Genomic DNA, 26,061 nt, shown 5'->3' with positions numbered 1-26,061 from the left:
TGTAATACTATATAGTAATTTTCTGAGCTTTTTCATTTCTTCCCTCATTTGATCCTGGCACAGGTAAAATAGATGTTTTTTATTTTATACATAAACTGATTTAAAAGCTTTTTCTTTTCTTACATAGATTCGTAGGGTCAGTGATAGATGTAAAAATAAATCTCAATCTTTGGCTTTTAGTCTAGTGCTCCCTAGCTTTATACCTAATTGCCACTTGATTTATTAGTGTTATCTTGCCAAACATCAATTCCTTTCTCACATGCTTTAGGCGCTGGATGGCCAGAATATCTATAATGCATGCTGCACTCTGCGTATTGACTTCTCCAAGCTCACCAGCCTTAATGTGAAATATAATAATGATAAAAGCAGAGACTTCACTCGCTTAGACCTTCCTACTGGTGATGGTCAGCCATCTCTTGAACCTCCTATGGCTGCTGCTTTTGGTGAGTAGTTCCTTTTTCAATCACAAAGCAAGTTTTCCAGAATTATATATCTTATTAATCTTACGTGAGCCCCTTTTGAATGTCTCAGAATTTGTAAAGGAGAATAAGAATCATGGAACAAAATGTGCCCATAATATTAAGAAGTTAGTTGACAGGTCACATAAATATCTGAAATTGAATTTCAAATTTATTTTCTTACACAATATATTCATATTACTCATAGGCTACATAACTACTTGGGTCAATTTAATCATCTTAACTATTAATCTTGACTTAAATATGTTTACTTGTAGTCAATACAATTCTCTTGAAAAATGTCTTAGTTTTTAAATAGTGAAGTTTAAAGTCAGTGGCCTAAATTAACAGTATAGAATTATACAAGTGTGTACTAGCATACTTGTAACATCAACTATTTGGGAGGCAGAGGTGGTTGGACCGTGGTCCAGGGCCACTTGGGCAAAAGCTAAACACTATCTTAAAAAACTAAACAAAAATAAGGACTAGTAATGTGGTTCAAATGGTAGAGCACTTGTTTAGAAAGTGAGTGAATAAGGCAAGCTTTTATATAAAGGAAACAGCAATGATGACCCAGTCTGGATCTATCATTAGGTTAATATGTGCAACTTTTTTGTTTCAAGCTTTCAAAAGTGTAGCTTATTATTTGGATAAAGTATTAAATATTAATACCCTTCGGTGTTTCTTTTCAATTCTGAAATAACACAGTAAAATATTGCTTACTAAGTAGTATTTAGTCCTTTATGGCTAAGAAAATTAAAGAAGTATAAGATAATGAATTGGTTTTCCAAATTTTTCTGAAAATTGTTTGGAACTCTAAAAGCTTTTTTAATATTTCAATATTTATTTACCTGAATTGTAGGACCAGCCAAATGATTTTGTCATTACCATTTGTATAACGAATTATAGACATTGGAGCAAATTCAAATTTGCCCAAATTTAGCCATCAAATGCACAATTTATTCCAAAAGCTAAATAAATACACATATACATATATGTGTATTTATTTATATTTAGTGTATGTGTGCTGGTACTGGCACTTGAACTCTGGACTTTGTTCCTGAACTTGGCTTTTATTGCTCGTGGCTTGTGCTCTACCACTTGAACCATACTTCCATTTCTGCCTTTTTGCTGAGTAATTGGAAATAAGAGACTTGAGGGTTTGTCTGCCCAGGCTGGCTTCAAACTATGATTCGCAGTCTCAGGCTCCTGAATAGCTAGGATTTCCAGGTGTATACCACTGGCACTGCCTTTTTGGGAGGAAGAGGTAAGAGTGAGGTTTGAATTAAGGAGTTGTACTTACTTGGCATATACTGTACTATTGGCATTATACTCAAGTCTGCACATACATCCTTTTTTTTTTTCTGGTGCTTAGACTCAAGGCTTCATGCTTGCTAGGCAAGTGCTCTGCTGCTTGAACCACTCCTCCAACCCTTTTTGCTCTGGTTATTTTTTATAATGTAGCTTGAACCATAATCTTCGTACTAATACTTTTTGCCACCCTACCTAGCTTTTTTCCTGCTGAGACGGGGTCTTGGAGACTTTTTTTGCCCAGTCTGGCCTGGGTCTCCTGATCAGTCTCCTTTGCAGCTGGCATAATAGGCATATCCCAGCATATAGCTATTGACAGCTATTGATTGCAGTGGAGTCTCTTGAATGTTTTGTCTGGACTAGCCTCAACACAGTTTCTTCTGGATCTCACCTTTCTTGGTAGTTATGATTACAGATGTAAGCTACAGCACCTGGTTGAATTTTGGTTTCTGAATATAAAATAACAGATGTTCGCATCTTTTTATTATGTTATTAACAAATTCTTCACCATTACAAACTAGTGTCTGCATCCTAAGATTAATAATTCATCAGAGAAAAATATTTTACATATTGTATGAAAGTTTCTTCTGCTGGGTGCCAGTGACTCATACCTGTAATCCTAGCAATTCACAAGGCTGATATCTGAGGATCAAGGTTCAAAGCCAGCCCCACTAGGAAAGTAGCTCAAGTGATACAATGCTAGCTTTGAGCAAAAAAATCCCAGGGACAGTGCCCAATGCCTGAGTTCAAGCCCCAGGACCAGCACCAAAACGTAATAAAGTAGTTTTTATTCTAATGTACCTCTTCCTAATGTTTGATACAGTTTACCCTTCCCCTCCTTGTTACTTTTTTTGGGGGGGTCATTCGTGGGGTTTGAACTCTGGGCTTGGGCACTGTCCCTGTGCTCTTCAGCCCAAGGCCAGTGCTCTACTGCTTGAGCCACAGCACCACTTCTGATTTTCTGGTGGTTTATTGGAGATAAGAGTCTCATGGACTTTCCTGGCCGGGCTGACTTTGAACCGTGATCCTCAGATCTCAGCCTCCTGAGTAGCTAGGATTACCCCTCCTTGTTACTCCTGCCTTCTGAAATATCATACTCTACTCTCTTCATATGTCACTGACTACTCTTTCTTCATTAACAGTAGTTCTGAAGTTTTAATTCTGAGTCAAGAATTCTGTCCCTATTTTCGGTAATATGTTTTATGCCTATAGAATACTTCTGAGTGGTAAATATATTGTATATAATTGTATCACTACCACTTAGATTGATAAATAAAATATTCATATTAAGGAAGCACTTCTTGTACTTCCCTCATGGATTATTTTCTTGTTCTCCTTGCCCCAAGATAGCTACAACCACAGATTTGATTATTTCTTTCTTTCTTTGTTTCTTTCTTTCTTTCCTTTTTTTCTTGGTGTATGTGTGTGTTGTGGGACTTGAACTCTGGTCCTGGGAGCTGTCTCTGAGCTTTTCAGCTCAGTACTAGTGCTCTACCACTTGAGCCACAGTGCTACTTCCGATTTTCTGGTGGTTAATTGGAGATAAGAGTCTCATGGACTTTCCTACCCTGGCTGGCTTTGAACCACAATCCTTAGCTCTCAACCTCCTGAGTAACTAGGATTATAGGCATAAGCCATCAGTGCCTGGCATTTTCTTTCTTTCTTTTTTTTTTTTCCTGTTTTGCCTTTTAAGAAAATCCATTTACATAGTCCTAAACTCTGCCGCCCCCCTCCCCCACCCCATATTGAGATCTTTACAAACTAGCATCATACTTTTTTGGGGGGATGGGGGTCGCTGGTCCTGGAGCTTGAACTCAGGGCCTATGTTCTGTCCCTGAGCCTCTCTGTGCTCAAGGCTAGCTCTCTACCATTTGAGCCACAACCCACTTCTGGCTTTCTTTTTACTGGTACTGAGGAATCAAACCCAGGGCTTCATGCATACTAGACAAGCACTCTACCCCTAAGCCAAATTCCTAGCCCCATATTCTTTCTTTTGTGACATCTTTCATTAGGTATTTGTGACTGACTGGGGCTGTGGCTTCTTCATTCTCAGTTCAGTCAAATGTATATTATTATCTATGTATTTTATTATTGGTAGACATTTGTGTTGTGATTTATTTCCCTTATCTCAGAACATTTGAGAATAAGTTACAGATATAGTGCCCTTTACTTAGTCATGTGTTGACAAAGAACAAACATATTCAGACTTAAACACAGTATAGTAATCCTAATGGGAAAATTCACATCTGTACAATACTATTACCATTTTACAGACATTTTAAGAAATTTACCAATTGTAAAAAACTTAAAAGGAGGGGCACACAGAGAATGGTTAAGAAATGGTAACATAAAAAGTGAATTTGATTAAAGTACACTACATGCAAGTTGTAATCAGGATGAAACCCCTCTGACAATTTATGCTAACATTTTTTTTAGTATATAACACTAACATTTCAGGAAAAAATTCCATTTGTGAACATGATAGATTTATTTTAGTAAAAGACTAATTTATTGTGTATTGCTAGAGTCTTCACATACAGATGGAACATTTCCACCTTTTTAGTGTTTTATGATTTGCATTTTTGAAGAGTTCAAGAAGGCTGGGCCCTGGTGGCTCACCCCTGTAATCCTAGCTACTCAGGAGGCCCAGATCTGAGGATCATGGTTCAAAGCCAGCCTGGGCAAGAAAGTCCATGAGATTCTTATCTCCAATTAACCACCAGAAAATTGGAAATGGCACTGTGGCTCAAGTGGTAGAGCACTAGTGCCTTGCACTGAAGAGCTCAGGAACAGTACCCAGGCCCAGAGTTCAAATCCCACGACCAAAAAAAAAAAGAGTTCAGGGAGAATTTGTGTTTCCTTCAGTGCAGTTATGTCATTTAAATTTTTTTTTCTTTGGAGGGGGGCAATATTGGAGGTGAACTTTTATTTGCCAGGAAATTGCTGTGCCACTTGAGCCATGGCCCTAGCCTTCATTGCTTTATTTTTTATTAGATTCTCACATTTATGTTCAAGCTGGTCTGGACCACAATCCTCCTATTTACACTAACTATAGGCAATGGCAGGTATAAACACCATGCCCAGGGCAAGCATAAACACCGTGCCCAGCATGTTAATGGTTAAGATTGGAGTCTTTCCTGGGCTGTCCTTGAATAGCAGTCCTTTTAATCGCTACCTTTTAAGTGGCTAGGATTATAGGTGTAAGCCACATCCTCTGGCAGGAATCTCATATTTTCATATCAGAGTATCTCTGTCTCTCTCTCTTTCTTTCTCTCTCTCTCTCTTTCTTTCTTTCTCTCTCTCTCTGTTTTTTTTTTTTTGCCAGTCTTGGGGCTTGTGAACTCAAGGCCTGGTCTCTGATCCTGAGCTTCTTTTTCTCAAGGCTAGCACTCTACCACTTGAGCCCACAGCGCCACTTCCAGCTTTTTCTGTTTATATAGTGCTGAGGAATTGAACCCAGGGCTTCATGTATGCTAAGCAAGCACTCTACCACTGAGCCACAGCCCTCAGAGTTTCTATTTTTTGGCAAAAAAGTGTCACTGAAACAATACCTTTCTCAGTCCATTATTTGAGATACTCAATGTCAGGTTTTACTATTTCTGGTAGTATTAACTCTTGATGACTTGTTAAAGGTAGACTCTGCTAGACATCTTCCCTGTAAAATTACTGTTCTTCCCTTTTAAGTATATGTAGGTTAAAAGTGTACAAATATCCAATTCTTTATCTCTTTTCACCTTCTAGTGTTTACATCCATTGCCAAATACTTGTGATGCTTGCTTGCCATGGTTAATTTGGTAACTGTTTCTTGTACATTTACTAGCTGGCATAATAAAACTTTTTTTACTGGGTATGGTAATATAAGCTACTTGGGATGTTGAAACAAGAGGATCATAAGTTCCGAGCCTGCTTGGGCAATATAGCAATACTTTAAAAGTATAGATATGGTGGTCCAGCGGGCACAGAAATGGAGGCACAAATACAGCAGTGGTAATACTACACTGTGTTCAAAATGAAGTATACAACTTGTTCATGAGAGTAGAAGGAAAAAGTGGGAGAGCTCAAAGGAAGGGGTAACATTGCCCAAAAGAAATGTACTCAATTACCTGACTTATCAAACAGTAACCCCTCTCTACCTCACCTTAATAATTTTTTAAAAAGAATAGGGATGGGGGTTGGGGATTTAACTCAGTGGAAGAGGACTTGCCTAGCAACTGTAAGGTCCTTAGTTTGGTCCTCAGTCCCCATGTGGGCCAGGGTGGCACTAAAAGAATAGGGATAGAAGCTCCCTGGGGAAATAACTTTATGGTAGAGTGCTTACCCAGCACTCAGGATATCTAGTAGTTTGTGATCTGTGTACACATGCACACTTTTTTTCTTTTCATCACCGACCTCATATCTTAGTATAGACTCATAGATTCTTACTTTATTCTATGGGTTATAATTCTTAACTGTCAATTTTCATTTTATGCTCTTAATTTTCCCATTTGAAAATGGGCGACCTTTTATATGGCTTATGTGGTTTTTGACATGCTCTCTCATTGGCTTTGACATACTCTCATCATCATTTGAGTACTTTCTGGCTCAAGACATCCTACATCTTCTATAACTCCTCTGACCTAGCTCCTCACTTATTTCTCTAGTTAGTAAGAAGTGATAGTTAGAAGTCAATATCTAGGATATACAGAAATTAGGCATACTCATTACTAAGGAACATGAATACTGAAGTTGTCCTTTTAACTTAACTACCTTGAGCTAATTTACAATTTGTCTCTTGCCTTATGCTTCATGAGATTGAAGAAAGAGAAGCTTAGTTTCACTGGGTTAAGATTTTTGTTCTGGTTGATCTTTATGATCTTGTTGACTTTTAGGCAATTAGGTTTTTTTTTTAAATCTTTATATAATGGACATGTTCTACAGTAAGATTGTGTTACTTCATCTGCTATATGTGAAAAAAAAAAAAGTACCAAAGAAATTAAAGACATCTAATGCCACTTTTTAAAACACTTAATATTTCTTTAATGTACTGAGTTTTGAGTTCATGGCTTTGCTAGACAAGTACTCTGCTACTTGAGCCACATCCCAGCTCTTTACTTGAATACAGTCTGGCCTTTATCTTAGGAGGCCTGGATTGTAATCCTCCTATTTATGCTTCCCATGTAGTTAGACTAACAGGTACATGTCACCAACATCCAGCCTTTTGATTGATTGAGATGGAAGCTTGAGAACATTTTTGCAGCATGTAGCCTTTGACTGCAATCCTCCAGATTTCTTGCCTTCTGAATAGATAGGATTACAAGTGTGAGCCTATATTTGGTTTAAAATTATTCTTTTTCACATATAATTGTACATAGTTATGAGATTCAGTGTGAGTACTCTTCTTAAAATATACTAGGCATTGTCTAACAGGTTACTTCGCTAAAATGATTTTGTGTCTGCTCCTTTCGGAATGTAGATTGATAAAACTTTATAAAAGATTGTTTTGTCAAATTTTAACATATTCTTGTTAATCATATTGTAGTTGGAAATAGTCATTTTAAGTTTAGCCTTAGTACTTGTTTAGCAATTATTTTGTTTTATTAAATGTTTTATGTTAGTTATCTCAGAATGTTTTCTTTTCTCTAAAATCTGTCTGGCATGTTTATTCTAGTATTCATAAAGTAGAGACAGAAGGATTGTTATTTTCAAGCAAATCTCCCTCTCACACACACATACAAACTCAGAACTAAAATAAATACATCCATACATGCTACTTTGGCTCATGTTCTACTTCCCCTCCTAGCCTGAATAGCCATCCCCATATGGATGTATTAGTCACTTTGCTATATTTACAAACTGCTTTATTTTCCTCTCTCCCAAAACAATAGTTTATACCATTAAGCATTTCTCTTTGTCACATTCCTCATCATCAACTATTAGCAAGTTATCTGTCATCATGTCTTTTCTGTATAGGTTTCAGGCTGAAGGTGTCACGCTTAGCATTCTTGTGATAGAGAATAAGAAAGCTGATACAAATAAATAACATCCTGAAGCTTTTGTGCCATATTCATTTTTGCATTTATTCTGTTTAGAATAGTGACAATCAAGCCCAGTGTGATTTGCAAAGAACAGTGTGCTTTTCTCCTAGAAAAACAACTCAGGTCACATGACTAGCCAGTTACATCAAAGGGACAGGTGAATGCTAACAAGATAGACTCTACTGTATCCTTGTTGAACTAGATTGTGTAGTGAGTACTCTAGTCTTGAAGACTGTTAAGTAAGTCTTCCTTTACCAATGATCTTTAGCAAAATAAGGTGAGTTTAGTGAGAACAGAATTTATGTTGTTGTTGGGTTTTTTTTTGGTTTTGTTTTTGCAATAGGGTCTTGCTATGTAGGCCTTGAAGTTGAGATCCTCTTGCCTCAACCTGTGCTGAGATGACAGGTGTGTTCTGCCACACTTTTCCTAAGGGTTAAAGTTTTTATCTCTTTTTTTTTTCAGTAATTCTTCAGCACAAGAATGTTTAACTTATAATATGTTTTCATTGTATGTGTGTACATTTATACACATACATGTATATTTATTGAGTAGATTTTTCTTTATCAGTTTTTCTGTCAATTTTTCTGTTTGGGGTACCTTCTCCTAATGCTAATGCTCTGTACCAGTGTTAGATGTGCAGTCTTTTTGTGCCAGTGTTTTGTTGAGCTATTAATAAATCACAGCTACATATTTAACAAGTTACATTAAATAATTCCCTTTTACAGAGAGACAGAAATTACATGTCCTTTCATCTCCTATGTAAAATAGAGCCTATATACTTATGCCAATAAATACGCCATTTCCATATTATTAACAAACCAAAGTCCTCCCTTTGATATTTTTATTATCATACGCATATATTGTACATGAGGAGTTTCATTGTGACATCTCTACACATGTATATAATGTATCCTGGTCACTCTCTCACCTTCTATCACTCCTCTTATTCCAGTTTTTTTTTTCTTTTTCCTTTTTCTCCACCCTTCCCACTCCTTCCAGGGCCTCATATGAATTTGGCCTGCTGGCTTATTAGCTGGTGCTCTACTATTTGAGCCTCATTTCCAGCCTGGGTTTTTGCTGTTTATTTTGGAGAGAGAATCTTGTGGACTTTTTGCCTAGGCTAGCTTTCAGTTGCTAAAGATCCTCCAGATCTCAACCTTATGAGTAGCTAGGATTATAGGTGTGAGCTACCAGTGCCTGGCTCACTCCCCCTTCTTAAAGCAATTCCAATAGGTTTCATTGTTGTATTTTCATATGTGCAAATAAACTACAACCATTTTCATCCTTATCCACCCTCTCTGTCTCCCCCATCATTGGTAGTCATCCCCATCAGAACTTGTTTACTTTCCTGTCATTTCATTCCTTTTTAGTGGGCATCAGTTGCACCAAGGGGTTTCATTACAGACATGCACATATTATCTTTTGCTTAAAATATGCAGATAGTGATGGCTCAGACATGTCATCCTTTCAAGCTGAGATCTGAGAATTGCAGTTCAAAACCGTCCAGAGCAGGATGTCTCAGAGACTCTTAACTCCAGTTAACTACAAAAAGCCAAAGTAGAGCTGTGGCTAAAGTGGTACAGTGCTAGTTTTAAGCAGAAATGCTCAGAAACAGTGCTTAGGCCCTGAGTTCAAGCTCCAGGACCATTCCAACCAAAAAAAACCCACCAAAACCAACCAAAGAAAAATTGCTTTCTGTTCCTCCTGTTGACCAGTAGCATTCAACAGCATTATATTTCAGAATTATTTACCCTTCATCCTTTCCCTTTCATCTCGTTTTCCTAAGTAGCTCCATAGTTATAATCATATTTTATGCATATATGTATATATCTAATGTATCTATGTATCTACAAATCCACAGATATGTATGTGTTTTAGGATAGCTTCTACATATGAGTGAAAATATACTATGCTTGGCTTTTTTGTTGTTGTTGTTAGTTGTGGGGCTTGAACTTAGGGCCTGGGTGCTGTCCCTGAGCTCTTTTGCTCAAGACTAACACTCTTCCACACTGAGCCACAGCTCAGGGACTTTTCTGCCTGGGCTGGCTTCTAACCACAATCCTTAGATCTCATCCTCCTGAGTAGCTAGAATTACTTTTTACATAGGAAAAAAAAATGATCTAAATAAGAGCCAGAATCTGACCCTTGTCCAGACTCAATTAGTTGACTGAATTATGCTTTTGGGGGTGGGATGCTGGGAGTTACTGTGATTTGAACCCTCCCTTGCACTTGCCAGACAAATGCTCTACCCTGTGAGCCATGCCCCAGCCCTAAACCATATTCTTTATCCTTGAACTCAAATGCAAGGACTTACTCCCTCTGGAGGTAGCAGAGCCTCTTACTCATCAAAGATTGTCTCTTGAACAAATATATATTCCACAACAGTTTTATTATTGTTATCTGTAATCTTGTATAGCCACTTTATATTGTTTTAATAAGCATATTTATAGAAAGTAGTATATTTATTGTGGCTTCTCTTCCTTCCTAGGTGCACCAGGTATAATTTCTTCACCATATGCAGGGGCTGCTGGATTTGCCCCAACAATTGGATTTCCTCAAGCTGCAGGTGAATTTTTTTAAGTTGAACTTCAATTTTTTTAGATGGAATTCTTTGTTTTCTAGGCACTTACTAAGATGAAAAGTGAATGAGTTGATTTATAATAAAAGCATTAGGTAACAGCAACCATAAACAGTTGTTTGATGCGCATCTTCCTGCTGTTTCCAGATAGTTCCCTCTGGTTCCAGTCCAAACTCCAGCAATTCTATTAGATGTTCTGAGTCACCTGTTCTTACGTTTGGCACAGATACATACAGGTTTACCACATTAAACCTTAAGTTGTTACATAAAGTATATGAGCTGCATTTGATAATAGGCTTAACAATATTATGTTGAACATGCCTGAATTTTATCTTTGTATCTTCAGTGGCACTCAGCATACATTACATAGTCAGTAAATATTTGACTTAATGAATACTTACTATTCAGCCTCTTCCAAATCTCTTGCCAGTGATAGGGTTTATAAGATTACCATACTGGAGTATATTTTTTTCCCTCTTTAGCTAATGGAAATAGAAAAATGGAAGTTGACTAATACTTCAGTAATAATTATTGTTTAAGCTGATCATAAGGAAAGGAAAAAAGAACACTTGGTGATTTTATCTCTTTAAAGAAAGCACTTCAGGGCCAAGCCATGTGCTCATGCCTATAATCTCAGCTACAAGGGAGTTATATTAGATGGAGGTAGAGGCTGGATGCTGGCCTCTGACAGAAACAGAAGATTCTATCTGAAAAATAGCTAAAGCAAAAATTGGTTTGGGAACATGGCTCAACTGGTAGAGTACCTGCCTGGCATCCTCAAAGCCCAAGTTCAAACCCTATTAGCTCCCTCCCCAAATAAAAAAGAAAGGGAAGGGAAAGGAGGAAGGAAGGAAATGCTTGATGGTAATTAAAAAATGGTGACATGCTGTTAAGCTGCTTATAAAAAGTACATTTTTAGCTTTTAGTTATTTGCCTTATTTTTTTTTCCTGATAATAATCTTTATATAGTAACCTGATAATTCTGGGAATATTAACCATTTCCCAATGGAGAAGATAGAGTTTACTAAAAAGGAAAGAATGACGAAGAAGTCTAGTTTAAGGTGTCATTATTGGATGGTTTTTAATTCATTGTAACCTATCTTCAAGTGGCTATTCTACATAATTGGTTGAAAACAAAAGAGCTCCCCAGAATTTAATTGGTAGATATTTGAAGTAGTTTATGTGTTTTCCTTCATTTTAGATACTTCTTTTACATCTATACTATGTAGAAATGACAGTAATATATATTAAGAATGATTAAAAAGTGAGGAAAGAAAGCTCCTGACTTAATAAAGTCTAGTAAATCACACATACATGTGCGTGCATGTGGACACACACCCCCCCACACAGTGGTACTAAACTGTACTCTTAGCAATATATCACAGAACTACAGATAAAAGTCACAGACTTGGTATTGGTTGTATTCAATATTCAGCCTGTGAATGTGGTGGGCACTTTAAAATTCAACAGTATTGATGATAATAGGAATAATCTTTTTAGATGGTCAAGCAGAATACGCTGAGTATCAAATATATTGAAATTTTGTTGCATGATATGTTGTCATACAAGTATAATAAATTTTGAAATTAAGAAAATGAAAAAATTAAGGAATTGGTTCATTTTATATAAACTAGAAGTATATATGTAGATATGTATTTGACTAATTTTCAGCCAAGATATAAATAAGTCCTCAAGAGGGACTTTCTGGTGAAAGTAGTTTTTTACATAAAATGTCAACATTATGCCTTTATTAGAAATTTAAGTAGTTTGAGAATATCAAGGAGAGCAGAAAATAGGAAAATATCACAAAAGAATATTGCACACTGTAAGTCTATTACTGATCATACTAATGTTTACATAGTACTTTCTCTTTCCTTCTTTTCCTCCTTTATTTTTCTCTTTCCTTTCTTTACGCCCTTGCTTCCTTACTTCCCTCCTTTCCTCCTTCTCCCTTTCCCCCTCTTCTTCTCTTTCCTTCTCCCTGTCTCCCTCTCCCTCTCTCCTTGTCTCTCTGTCTGTCTCTCTCTCCTAGGGCTTGAACTCAGGGCCTGAGCTCTGTCCCTTTACTTTATGCTCAAGGCTAGCGCTTTACCACTTGAGCCACAGCTTCCACCTTTTTCCGAGTAGTTTATTGGAGATAAGAGTCTTACAGACTTTCCTGCCAGTCTAGCTTTGAACTGTGATTCTCAGATCTCCAGTCAGGATTACAGGCATGAGCCAATATAAGGTTATTTTTTCCATATGGACTATTGTACAGTGTAAGCTAGCACATTTATGACTTCAGTTGCAGGACTTTTAGTCAGGATTTTTATCACTTAAGCCACACCTCCAGCTTAAATAACTTCAAAAAATATAGCTGATTGTACAGCACAAGGCAATATGAAAATTGGTACAAAGATTCTAGACTATATTTCAGGACAGGGGAATGCTTGTAATTGATATAATCTGAGAAGCCTAATAGCTTCTTTTTGGGGGATCAGTGAGTTCAGTTATTCTGCAGAGTACAATATAAGTAGTAGTGATAATGTCAACAAATAAAGAACTCAGCTTCCAGGCCCTCTGTGATATTTTTTGATATTTTGTATTTTTACAGTAGCCTTGAATACTACATGCTTGCTTCTACATGTTTGCTTTTTCTCTTGATTGAGTTACTGTTACCATTTTCTTAATAACTAGACTGAAATGCTTTTGATGTTTTTAAAAGGCCTGTCAGTCCCAACCGTTCCTGGAGCCCTGGGTCCTCTCACACTCACATCCTCTGCGGTCACTGGGAGGATGCCCATTCCTGGGGCAAGTGGTATACCAGGAAATTCTGTTCTGCTGGTCACCAACCTCAATCCTGATGTGAGTTGAAAAGTCTAACATATAAATCATCTATCAGGAGAAAATATAGTGGTTTCCATCTAGGGTTGTATGTAAATTGAAGTACATAAGCTTGTTTCAGTGATTTTTTTTTTTTTATTACCAGCATAGATAGTATATAAAAACAATGCTTTAAACAAAATTAATTGTATTACAGTATATACTTAAGGTCTAAAATTATTTGGTCAAGACACTTACATTGTATGTTATCTTTTCCAAACAGCTTATCACTCCACATGGGCTTTTTATCCTATTTGGTAAGTTCATTTTTATTCTTTTGAATGTTGTCTGTACATAAGAACTAAGCATATTTAGTGGTATCTGTTGTTCATTTCTGTAGGTCAAGTAGCATGTTTGACCTGGGGAAAATAGTGAATGAGATTTAGTAAATATAATAGAAGTTTTATTATTGGGGATTTCAAAGTTATTCATGGAAATATAAATCAGGGAGTCTTACCTAGCTGGGAAAAAAAAATCAATATTTAAGGTGACTTGTGAAAAATGAAGACGGATTTGCTGGGCAGAAACCAAAGATAAATGTCTTTTCACAGCTGATAAAAATAAAAGAAAAAGCCCAGAAAAAAAAAAAAAAAGATATGATGAAGTGGAACATGTGAATAGGGCAAGTTAATGAGGAGCTTTATAGAAAGCAATATATGAAGGAATCTGAAGGAATATATATATATATATATATACACACACACATATATATGTATTCACATATATATACATATATATATATGTATATATAAGGAACATGAAGGAATTCTGCCTAAGAACAATGAAAATTCATTGGGCAGTGTTTTTTGGTTAATTGGTTTGGTGTTCACAGTATTGGACATTGAGCTCAGGTCCTCAAGATGCCCAGGCTTGTTGTTGAGATAGAGTCTAGATAACTCTTGTATGGTTTGGCCTTGAACTACAGCCCTCCTGTCTCTATCTCCCAAAAATAGCTAGATTATAGAAATGTGCCATCATGCTGGGTAGGCATTGAATAGTTTTAGGCAAATGAGTGATGTATGAAATTCTGGTTGGTGTTTTTGGGGTTTTTTTGTACATTTTTAATTGTAAAAATAATGTACAGAAGGGCTACAGTTACATGAGCAAGGTAATAAGTACATTTCCTATCGAGCATTGTTGCCTCCTTCTCTGTTTTTCCCCTACCACCCCTTCCCTTCCCCCTCTACAACTACACCCCAAAGTTGTAAAATTTGTTTTCAACATGTTTTCTGGTTTTGTTGCTGGTAGTTGAACTCATAGGCTCCCTAAGGCTAGTCAAACACCACTGAACTACATCCAAGTCCAAGATTTTAAAAATAGTCTCAAGAAACAAAAGACCTCCTCTTATCTGGTCATATCATTACTAAATGACCCCAAGCTGCTGACCATATATATGATATATATGCGCACATCTGAGGGAAACGAGGAGACCACAGAAACAGAGGGCAACAGGAAAACATACAACAGCGGAACCCATCAACTGCTCTGGACATTGCTGAAAACAAACTAAATAACTCAAAGGCAGTGATGGGGGGGAGGGCAAGAGGGAACAGTTCACACTAAGTAAAAGGGAAATGTACATACCACTCGATGTGGAAGAAATAGCTGTATTGTCAAAGCTCATAGAATTCACAAACTTTATAAACCACAATAATGACAATTTGCCCCATGAAGGTTAAATGTGTTTGTGACATTAACTAAGTATCACTATCTAACAGTACTATGAAATTTGTGAAGTTTATGTAATCACTTAATCACAATAAAAAAAAATAGTCTCCACGTCTTTAATCCCAGCACTAGGGGAGGCTGAGTGAGGATTATAAATTCAAGGCTAACTCAAGTTACATAGTTGGATATTGTCTCAAACAAAAAGAAGTCAACTTTTTAATAATTCTCACTTCTCAGTTTAAAGAAAAAAGAACTTGGGCTCTGGGAAGGTGGCTCAGTGGTAGAGCACTTGCCTTGCATGCATGAGGCCCTGGGTTCCATTCCTCAGCACCACATAAGCAAAAAGAAAAAAGCCGGAAGTGGTGCTGTGGCTCAAGTGGTAGAGCGCTAGCCTTGAGCTGAAGAGCTGAGGGACAGTACCCAGGCCCAGAGTTCAGGCCCCACGACTGGACCCCCCCAAAAAAAAAGAAAAAAAAAGAACTTAAAAATACACCCCTATTTATATAAAATTATTTAGAAAATTACATCCATTTTATACTTATATATATATTTATACTTTATATATTTATGTATAGATAATGAGTATATATATGGTATAAGTATACAAATACATGAGCAATGAAATAAGCAAGATTTAACATTTGAAAGAATTTTATTAATGAGAAAAATCCTTTTTCCATGAAAAACTCTACCACTTAAGCCACACCTTTACTTCTGGCTTTTGGTAGCTAATTGGAGGTAAACATTTCTCAGATTTGCCGGTCATGGCTTGCTTTGAACTGTGATCCTCAGTTTTCAGCCTCTTGAGTAGCTAGGATTATAGGCATGAACTACCAGCATCTGGCTTCCCCATCCCTTTTTTTTTTTTTTTTTCCAGTTATAGTCTCATTATGTAGCCCAGACTTGTCTTGAGCTTTTGATCCTCCTATTCCTTCTGTTTAGCTTTCCCAATAGCTGAGATTACAGGTATACTTCACTGTACCCAGCTGTTTAATAGAGGATTTTTTGTTTGTTTGTTTGTTTTTGGATAGTTCTTGGTTTTTTTCCACCAATTGTGGGGCTTGAACTCAGGGTCTGGGCACTGTCCCTGACTTCTTCCTCAAAGCAATTGCTCTACCACTTTAAGCCACAGCACCACTTCCAGTTTTCTGGTGGTTAATTGGAGATAAGAATCTCATTGACTTTCCTGCATGCTTTGGCATCAAACCACAATCCTTCTGTCTTAGCCTCTGAGAAGTGAGGATTACAGGCATGATAGGGTTTGGGTTTTTTTGTTTGTTTGTTTGTTTGTGTGCTGTGAAGTGTTTTGCGGGGGAGGGGAGGGTAATGTGGTTTTGGAGGGAGGAGGGATGGTTTCGTGCTGGTCCTGGGGCTTGAACTTGATGCTCTGGCACTGTCCCTGTGCTTTTTTTTTTTTTTTTTTTTTTTTGCTCAAGGTTAGGACTTACCACTTGAGCCACAGATCCACCCCTGCTTTTTGGTAGTTAATTGGATATAAGAGTCTTACAGACTTTTCTGCCCTGGCTGGCTTCAAACTGAAACCCTCAAATCCCAGCCTCTTTGGTCCTGGGGTTTGAACTCAGGGTATAGGTTCTGTCCCTGAGCTTTGTTAAGGCTAGCACTCTACCACTTTTGTCACAGCTCTACTTTCAACTTTTTGGTAGTTAATTGGAGATAAAGTCTCACAGACTTTCTTCCCAGGGGCTGACTTTGAGCTGCAATTCTGAGATTTCAGCCTCTTAAGTAGCTAGGATTACAAGCATGAGCCACTGGCACTCAGCTAGATAGATTTTTTTAATACTATTTTATTGTGTGTGTGTTTGTGTGTATCTGTGTCTGTGTCTGTGTTTGTATGTGTGATGGTCTAGGGACTTGAACTCGGGGCCTAAGTGCTGTTCCTGACCTTTTTTACTCAAGGATAGGGCTCTACCACTTGAGCCATAGCTCCCTACTTCTACCTTTTTATTTGTGTGGGGGTTGGGGGAGTAATTGGAAATAAGGAGTCTCACAGATTTTCCTGTCCAGACTGGCTTTGAACCCTGATTCTCAGATCTAGCCTTCTGAGTAGCTAGGACTACAGGTATGAGCCACCAGTGCCCAGCTTGATAGATTTTTTTTTTAACATTTTGAAGAATAATTATAAGCATACAACTCACCTGCTTTAATTATTATTTTATTATCTACTTTAGCCATTTGTCATTTTTTATGAAGGCAGCAGATACTTGTATTTTTTCTTTGTGTGCCTGTGTATGTACATGTGTGCTTGCATGTGTGTGTACATGCACACTACTACAGGGGCTGAAACTCAGGCTTCACACTCAGTTCTTTTGCTCATTGCGACACTCTACCATTTGAACCATGCCTCCAGCTCTGCTTTATGCTGTTTATTTTGGAGCCTTTCTTGTCCAGACTCAGTTCAAACCTCAATCCCCCGGATCTCAGCCTCCTTAGCTGCAATTTTAAATGTGAGCCACTGGCATCCTGCTTTGTTTTAAACTTTAAAAGTTTCTTTAGGTACTGATAACCACCTGTCTTTTGTGTGGCTTGAAATAGCTATTTTCCCCTGCATTATATAATAATGATGCTGCTGTTTGGAGGAGTTTTTTTTATAACATCAGTCATGCCATGTAACACATAAACTGCTATATATTGTAATATACTGAATGGAAAAGAGAGAATGTTATATACGGTGTAAACCTTCCATAAATTTATCTGTAGATTAAAACTTCATAGTATGTAGCTTTTATGTATGTGATGTTTATCCATATTTAGCCAACACTGGAATTTGGGAGGGGTAAGAGGATGAATGCTTTGGATATAATAAATTTGAAGGGTGAAAAACTATTTGAATAGATCTGGAACTTGGAAAAGTATGTGTGCAATAACCATGGGATTAATAGTATGAAAAACATAAACCCTTAAATATGTTAGTAAAATTAACTAAACCACACAGTCAAGCATTAACCCTATGTTTTGTTTTAATCAGGAGTATATGGTGATGTGCATCGAGTGAAAATTATGTTTAATAAGAAAGAAAATGCCTTGGTTCAGATGGCAGATGCAAATCAAGCCCAGCTAGGTACTGATGATTATAATGATGACAATGATAACCTGCCCTTTTTATATATACATTTTTCTTCAAAATAGCAAATACATAATTAGTAGGAACGTAATTTTACAAGAATGTTTTCTTACTACAGTGTCTTCATTCTTTTTTCTGCACCTATTGATACTTCATATTACAAAAATTGAGTACTTTTTATCTGGTTTATCTCTGTACCTGAACATATTGTTAATGTTTATAGCTTTGACTGTAGGGCTTTTGTTTAAACTAATAACCATGACTTACTTTGTCCCATTTTATGTATGGTTATTTCTTTTCCTTTGAAACTAGGTGTCTGGATATGCTTCCTAATGATGTGGTGCAAGAAATGTCATTCCATGTCCTCACTGTCACAGGGGCTCTTAAAATATTGCTATTAAAATAGTATTTCTTAAGATAATATTAGTATTTATTCTCAGTTTAGTTTTTTAAGTACTTGTTAAGTTTCAGGTACTCTGGCACTTTCTAGTGCTCTGCTTGGAAGGTAGTTATTTGTTTGGTTTGTTTCTGTTTAAATTGCTTTCATTATAATAAAATGAAAATGAAGTTATTAAGTGTATTTCCCTAAAAGTTTTTAGATTTAAAACCCTTTAATCCTTAAACTGGCTATAATTTTAAATAACTCAGAGAAAATAATTTATGGCAATTTAGTACTGACTATCTTAGTACTCAAAAAGTTTTGTTCTTTTCTTCCTATGTAATAGCAATGAACCATTTAAGTGGTCAGAGACTTTATGGAAAAGTCCTTCGTGCTACACTCTCCAAACACCAAGCAGTTCAGCTTCCTCGAGAAGGTCAAGAAGACCAAGGTCTGACTAAGGATTTCAGCAATAGTCCTTTGCATCGATTTAAAAAGCCTGGTTCTAAAAACTTCCAGAATATCTTTCCACCATCAGCTACTCTGCATCTGTCAAACATTCCGTATGTACCTAATAAGTTATTTATTTAGGTGTTTTAGTAACATATACTATGTTTTGGGAGACCTAATTGTTCTGAAGATTCTGACTAAAAAGTTGCCTGGAGTCAGGTACTAAGAGGGATGAGATCTGAGGATTCAGATCTTAAATCCAGGCAGGGCAGAAAAATCCAAAAGACTCTAGTCTCCACTTAACCAGCAGAAAGCTAGAAGTAGACGTGTGGCTCAAATATTAGAGCACTAGCCTTGAGCAAAAACCAAGCAAGAATGTAAGGCCCTGAGTTCAAGCCTCTGTACTGTTACACAAAGAACTGGCATGTCACCAGTTTCTTCTAAGATCATTTTTTTCTGTCATGCCTTAGGAGGATATATCTCCAGTCATATTCTCTAAAAGTAGAAGTTAACAGAAGTTTCAAAACTTTCAAATAGAGACTTTCAGTTAGTTGCTTTTCTGTTAACTTTTCAGCAAATAAGCATACACACTACTATTTCACTGGTACATATTTGTCCATTCCTTTGTAGAAGGAAAGACTCTTAAGTAATACATCAAAATCAGATAAATAATACAGTTAATTTTTTTTTTTTTTTGGCTAGTCCTGGGGCTTGAACTCTGGACCTAGGTTCTATCCCTGAGCTTCTTTTGCTCAAGGCTAATGCTCTACCACTTGAGCCACAGCACCACTTCCAGCTTTTTCTTAGTAGTTTATTGGTGATAAGAGTCTTAAGGACTTTTGGCTGACTTTGAACTGTGATTCTCAGTTCTCAGCTTCCTAAGCAGCTGAGATTACAGGCATGAGACACCTAGTGCCTGGAATAATATAGTTAAACATTTGATGAAAGTGTATTTCTTGTGATCATTCTTTCTACAAGTCTCTTTATTACCCAGTGTTTTATTAAGATTGACATACTGAAGCCCATGGCTGTTAAGTTATAGTAATTAAGCCAAGAATGATTTATTTATTTTAAAGTAATTGGGGGGGGAAAAGCACAACTATTTTATGAGAAAATTACATACTCATTTTGCTTTTCATAAAGATGGATGTGAAACTATTTTTAATAGGTATTATTACAAATGTCTCCACTGCTTCTTTTTTTTTTGTGTTTGAACTCTGGGCCTGGGCACTGTCCCTGAGCTCTTCAGCTCAAAGTGAGCACTCTACCACTCTTGAGCCATAGTGAATAATTTGAGAATAGTTGGTGAATAATTGGAGATAAAAAAAGAGTCTCATGGCCTTTCCTGCCCAGGCTGGCTTTGAACCATGATCCTTAGAGCTCAGCCTCCTGAGTAGCTAGGATTACAGGCGTGAGCCATTGGCGCCCAGGTTGCAGCGCTTTTGAGTGGCAAGAGCAAAACTTGAGTAGTTTGCATCAGAAACTGAATAGCCCACAATGCCTAGAATATTAACTATCTGGCCATTTAAAAAAAACCTTTATTCTAATTCATGAAATCTTGATGTATAAAGCCAGAAATTCTGCCAGGTACCAGGGGCTCACGCCTGTAATCCTAGGTACTCAGGAGGCTGAGATCTGAGGATCATGGTTCAAAGCCAGCCTGGGCAGGAAAGTCTGTGAGACTTATCTCCAATTAACCACCAGAAAACAGGAAGTGGCACTATGGCTCACGTGGTAGAGCACTTGCCATGAGCTGAAATACTCAGGGACAGCACCCAGGCCCAGAGTTCAAGCCCCTGGGGGGAAAAAAATAGCCAGAGCTTCTGTATATTTTAACTTAATACATAAAAAGAACAAGCTTTGGAAGAAGGGATAGATAAAAGCTGTAGGGAGTGCTGCCATATATGTCTGTGTACAAAAATGTTAAAGGACATGGGAGTGACTGTCTATAAAAGTTTTAGAGCATCATTAAGAATATGTATATGAGAGGCTGGGAAGGTGGTTCAGTGGTAGAGCGCTTGCCCTGCATGCCTAGGGCCCTGCGTTCGATTCCTCAGCACCACATAAGCAAAAAAGAAAAAAAAAAGCCGAAGTGGCGCTGTGGCTCAAGTGGTAGAGTGCTAGCCTTGAGCTGAAGAGCTGAGGGACAGCGCTCAGGCCCAGAGTTCAGGCCCCACGACCGGACCCAAAAAAAAAAAAAAGAATATGTATATGAGCATACTAAGAAAAATAATTATACAAATTAATGTTAACTTCCCAGCATCACTTCTGGTGTACAGCTAGCTGTCAAGAGAGACCTTTAATCTGAATCAGGCCATATGTCAAACTTCATTCTACCTAGGAAACTATAGAAATTACTTCAAGGTAAAAGAAATAATCTAGAGTATATGAATCTAGAAATTTAGCTGCTCATTAGTGTGTACTAGCCTAATGGGCCTGTTACAATTTGCTTTTCTTTTTGGTTGGTCGAGAGGCTTGAACTCTGGGCCTGGGCGCTGTCACTCATCAGTTCAGCTCAAGGTGAGCACTCTACCACTTGAGCCACAGCGCCACTTCCAGTTTTCTGGGGTGGTTTATTGGAGATAAGAGTCTCACAGACTTTCCTGCTTGGGCTGGTTTTGAACCATGATCCTCAGAACTCAGCCACCTGAGTAGCTAGGATTACAGGCGTGTGCCATGGGCACCCGGCTTACTTAAAAAAAAAAAAAGAAAACAAAAAACAAAAACAAACCTATAATGCAGATTAAACCCAGGACTAGGCAAACATTATACCATTGAGCTACATACCAGCTCTTTTCATTATATTCTTACATAGAATCTCAAAATATATCTTGAGGCTAGGCATAATGGTATCTATCATCCTTCTTACTCAAGAAGCAAAGTGGTACAAGTTGTTCATCTAGCCTAAGCAAAAATGTATACAAGCCCCATCTCATCTAGTAAAGCTTAGTGTGGTGACACATTCCTGTCATCCCATCTATGGGGTTAAGTAGGAAATCACAGTCCGAGCTTGCCAGGCATAAACATGAGGCACTGTTTGAAAAATAACTAAACAAAAAGGGCACAGGGCATGCCTCAAGTCACAAAGAGCACCTGCCTAGCTAGTGCCAAGATCCTGCACTTTAAAAAATGTGTGTGTGTGTGTGTGAGAGAGAGAGAGAGAGAGAGAGAGCGAGTTCAACTATTTTCTGAATTCTAGGTACTGATGGAAGAGTGGCAGCTGTGAGTGGAAAAAACTAAGTGACTATGAGGCCCTGAATTCAAGTCCCACTACCACCAAAAATAAAGTTTAAAATTTTGATAACGTTTACATGTGATATACTTTTTAACTATTTAATGCCTGTGGTACAATGCACATTCACATTTAAATACATTCATATCATTGTGCATTTCCAACTGTAGATTCCTCATCATCCTGAATTCAAACTCCTTATCCATTAAACAATTTATTTCCTGTCTCCTTGTAATGACAGTAAGCCTGCCTTACTCATGAATTTATTACATGTAGTTTTGGCCAAGAACAGTTCTCCCCCTCCCCCAAAAATATCCAAAGCAAATTTTTTAATTCATACATGTGTATGTTACACGGCTCAGTTGATTCAGAGATATTCTCAGACAATCCTGCATTTTTATCAGTTTTGTTTAAATCATATGTGATCTCCTGAGTGAAATTATGTGAAAATATGCCTCCCAAAAATCATAGTATAAGTTAATATGAAGTCAGTTTAGATGATAAAGTGAAATTTTTAGATTTGTTAAAAAAAAAAGCACGTGTCTTTAGAGGGATGTTATAGAAAGAAATGACAGCTATCCACGTACATCAGTTTATTCATAATAACTTTGGAAGTAAGATATAATTGTTTTTTGTTTGTTTTTGTAGTGGAAATGAGATTCAAGATAATTTACTCACAATGATCTATAAAGCACTAGTGAGTGAGGAATATAATCTGAGCTCAGGTCTGCCTTCCTGCAGAACCAGTGGTGCTTCTGCACTGTCCTTGCTGGTTGTCATGAGAAGATTGTGCTTTTTGAAGTCAGTTGACTCTAATGTGATAGACTACTGTGTCAATTATCTACTGTATAGTATATCACCCCAAAACTTAACAGCTTAACACAGTAATAAATATTCATTATCTCATGCTGTGAATCAGGAATCCAAAGATGTGGGCATTAGTGTTCTCATGTCTGATGGGACATAAGTCATTTCTAATATACCTTACGGATTATAGAGAAAAATCTCTTTTCAGTACAAGAGGAGAGTATTCAAAGGTTATGATTATCATTTAGAGCCTAGCTGTCAATATCTACATTCAGTATTACCCTGAAATCCATAAATGTAGAATTCTGGACGATAGCCTACAATTTAGAGCCAGTTAAGTAACTTTGGAAGTACTAGAGTTAGTGAATTACTAAAGCCAATAACAATAATAATGACCTTGAAAGAATACATACAGAAAGTGGTTTTGGTTGTTGTTCTTTTTAGCCTTTTATAAAACCAAAATGTCAATAAAGATAATGTCAAAGACTTGCCATCGTCTTCATCAAAGACAGAATTTCATTGTTTGAAGACATGTCAGTCTCGAACATACTCCTCAACACACTCAAAACATGTCTTTTGCTAAATAATTTTGTTTGAACTAGAAAATGCTATAGATTTGATGATTACCAAAATTAATCTATGCTTCAGCTGAGTATCCAAGCTAATATAGCTGATGCTCTTTGATGTTTTCACAGCCCTTCTGTTACAATGGATGATTTGAAGAACCTTTTCACAGAAGCTGGATGTTTGGTGAAGGCTTTTAAATTCTTCCAGTAAGTCCTTTCAATACATTAACATTATTTAACATGCTATACAATTTTTTTTTTTAATCAGTCGTGGGGCTTGAACTCTGGGCTTGGGCACTGTCCCTGCGCTCTTCAGCTCAGGGTGAGCACTCTACTGCTTGAGCCGTATCGCTACTTCCAGTGTCCTGGTGGTTTATTGGAGATAAGAGTCTCTGGGACGGAGGGGGGGGGAATCAGGTTGGGGGGTGGTATGGGAAGGGGAAACAGAGGAGGCAACAATGCTTGATACGAAATGTACTTGTTATCTTGCCCATGTAATTGTAACCCCTCTTAGTTCAGTGATGTCTTCAGGGCAGAGAAAGTTGAAAACAAAATTGATTTTAAATATTCTTATATTTCTTATATCATTTTCAGGAAAGATCGCAAAATGGCACTCATTCAGTTGGGATCTGTAGAAGAAGCAATCCAGGCCCTCATTGAGCTTCATAATCACGATCTTGGAGAAAATCACCACCTCCGAGTTTCCTTCTCAAAATCTACAATCTGACATCTCTGTGAATCTTTCTCCTCAAACTGGACCATAAGTACAATAGAACCTTCAGACATAGACTGAAGCAGCTCAAGACCAATCCTGCCTCTTTAACAAAAAATAACTCCTTCAGAGTTTGATATTCAAGTACATTCAAACAAGAGATGTTCTTTTTTTTTTTTTCCCATTTTTCCCTTTGCTCCCATAAATAATCAAAGGTTTGCTTTTCCTTTGTACCATGATTTCTATGAAAATAACCTTCAGGAAGGAAAAAAAATCAGGAAAAATACTTCTTCAGTAATTTCTTGTGATAAATCAGATTTCATGAGAGCAGACTTTCTTTTAGTTTGGGTCTAGATCAGCCTTATACAACATTTATAAACTCCTTTGTACTTTAAGAAATTTAGACAATTGCAGACTTTTAAAATTACTTGATGTAAGTAATTTAAACCACTTACAGCCAAGTTTTTAACTTTATGGTTTAGAATTTTGACCCCTGTAGGAGATTGTTTGCTTGGAAAATTATATTAAATATTTACCATCTATATTGATAGTTAATATACATAAACACATTGAGTTGTATTGGAAGCCGATTTATAAATGTGCATGTTTTCTTCATCTGTTTCTTTTGTTCACTGTATGACACTCCTTTGAATAATGCATATCTTACTTTTTTAAAAAATATGTGCCCAACCTGGGCTTAAACTCAAAGCTCAAGGCCTAGGCACTGTCCCTGAGCTTTTTTACTCAAGGCTAGTAGTTCACCACTTGAGCCACATCTCCACTTCCGGTTTTTTGGTGGTTAATTGGAAATCAGAGTCTCACAGATTTTCCTTCTGAGGTTGGCTTCAAACCTTGATCCTCAGATCTCACCTTTCTGAGTAGTCAGGATTACAGGCATGAGCTACTCGTAACCGGCTATATACCTTACCTTTTTAAGACTTTGGAAAAATAAAATCTTACTGTCCCCAGGGATATTAAGTGGAATCCAACCAGAATCTATTAAGATGTCAATAATTAGTAATTTTATTAGAAAAATCAGGTTTTAAATTTCAAAATGACACTTGTCAGGTAATAGAATATAATCTTGGAAAATAATCCTACTTATAAACTACTTTTTTATAGTTTTCAGAAAAACGTTTACAGTCTTAAGGAAAATATTCAGGTCTATCATATGGTTTGACAGATTTTTTAAAAGTTATTTTTGGTAAGGTCTTCTTTTAAAAAGAATTTAATCTCAAGGGTTTTTTGTACCACTATAATCTCTTAATACTTTATCAAAATTACTGTGTATTTACTTAATTTCTTATGTGCCTTATTATGTGCTTAAAATACAATAGGTTAGAGTTTAAATATCTTGAAAGATACTGTGGGCTTGATAAGTGTTTTTTTTCTTTCCCTGTTTTGGTAAGAATTTTAAAGTTTTTTCATTGCAGTTTAAAATGGTTTTCAATAAGTAATGTTTCTATTCCAATTTTTGGTGCTTTGGTGCAGAGATGGGGTGAATAAGACAAATGGTTTTGGAATAACAGTACATACTTGGAGACTTTTTATTGTGGTTGTTGTAGTTACCATACACAGACTTGGGACTATAGAACTGCAATCTCAGTTTCTGGATGTTGTCGAATCTTTATTGTCCATAGAATTTGCTTCAGGATTACTGAATCCTTCTCCGTACTCAAGCTAGATCTTGCTTTGCTTTGTTAATGTAACTTTGTTGCTGAGTGCCCACATATTTGGTGTCTGAGAAGGTAGGTTGTTTATTGTACTCTCGTTTTCATTGAATGTTAAGAGTACATTTTACTGTTTTGCTTCAGTGATTGTATAATATAAAATGGTTTCTTTTTAGCAAGGAACTGTTCCTTCAATGCTTGATCAGATTTAAAGTATAAATTGTCAAAAGGATCAGTTTTGTTTCACCCCTTTCACACTTCACATTCAAAGA

At 36.9% G+C, this 26,061-nt stretch overlaps 1 protein-coding gene across 5 annotated transcripts in view; it reads left to right on the top strand.

Moving 5' to 3' along the window:
* The window catches only part of Ptbp3 (polypyrimidine tract binding protein 3), a 93,010-nt gene extending 68,276 nt beyond the window's left edge, over positions 1-24,734 (top strand). For all 5 annotated transcript variants that reach the window (XM_042697695.1, XM_042697690.1, XM_042697687.1 and 2 more), the window contains 8 exons: positions 269-443; positions 10,272-10,349; positions 13,066-13,205; positions 13,447-13,480; positions 17,878-17,970; positions 18,699-18,915; positions 23,537-23,614; positions 24,002-24,734. In XM_042697695.1, coding sequence (XP_042553629.1) covers positions 269-443; positions 10,272-10,349; positions 13,066-13,205; positions 13,447-13,480; positions 17,878-17,970; positions 18,699-18,915; positions 23,537-23,614; positions 24,002-24,134 — 948 coding nt within the window. In that variant the 3' untranslated portion in view covers positions 24,135-24,734. The remainder of the gene's footprint in view (positions 1-268; positions 444-10,271; positions 10,350-13,065; positions 13,206-13,446; positions 13,481-17,877; positions 17,971-18,698; positions 18,916-23,536; positions 23,615-24,001) is intronic.
* Positions 24,735-26,061: the final 1,327 nt, after the last annotated feature.

Source organism: Dipodomys spectabilis, unplaced genomic scaffold (genome assembly GCF_019054845.1).
Source record: "Dipodomys spectabilis isolate Male_0828 unplaced genomic scaffold, ASM1905484v1 ptg000006l, whole genome shotgun sequence".
NCBI classification, from domain to species: Eukaryota; Metazoa; Chordata; class Mammalia; order Rodentia; family Heteromyidae; genus Dipodomys; species Dipodomys spectabilis.
The sequence above is the reverse complement of the archived record's forward strand: the minus strand, read 5'-3'. Positions and strand labels throughout refer to the sequence as shown.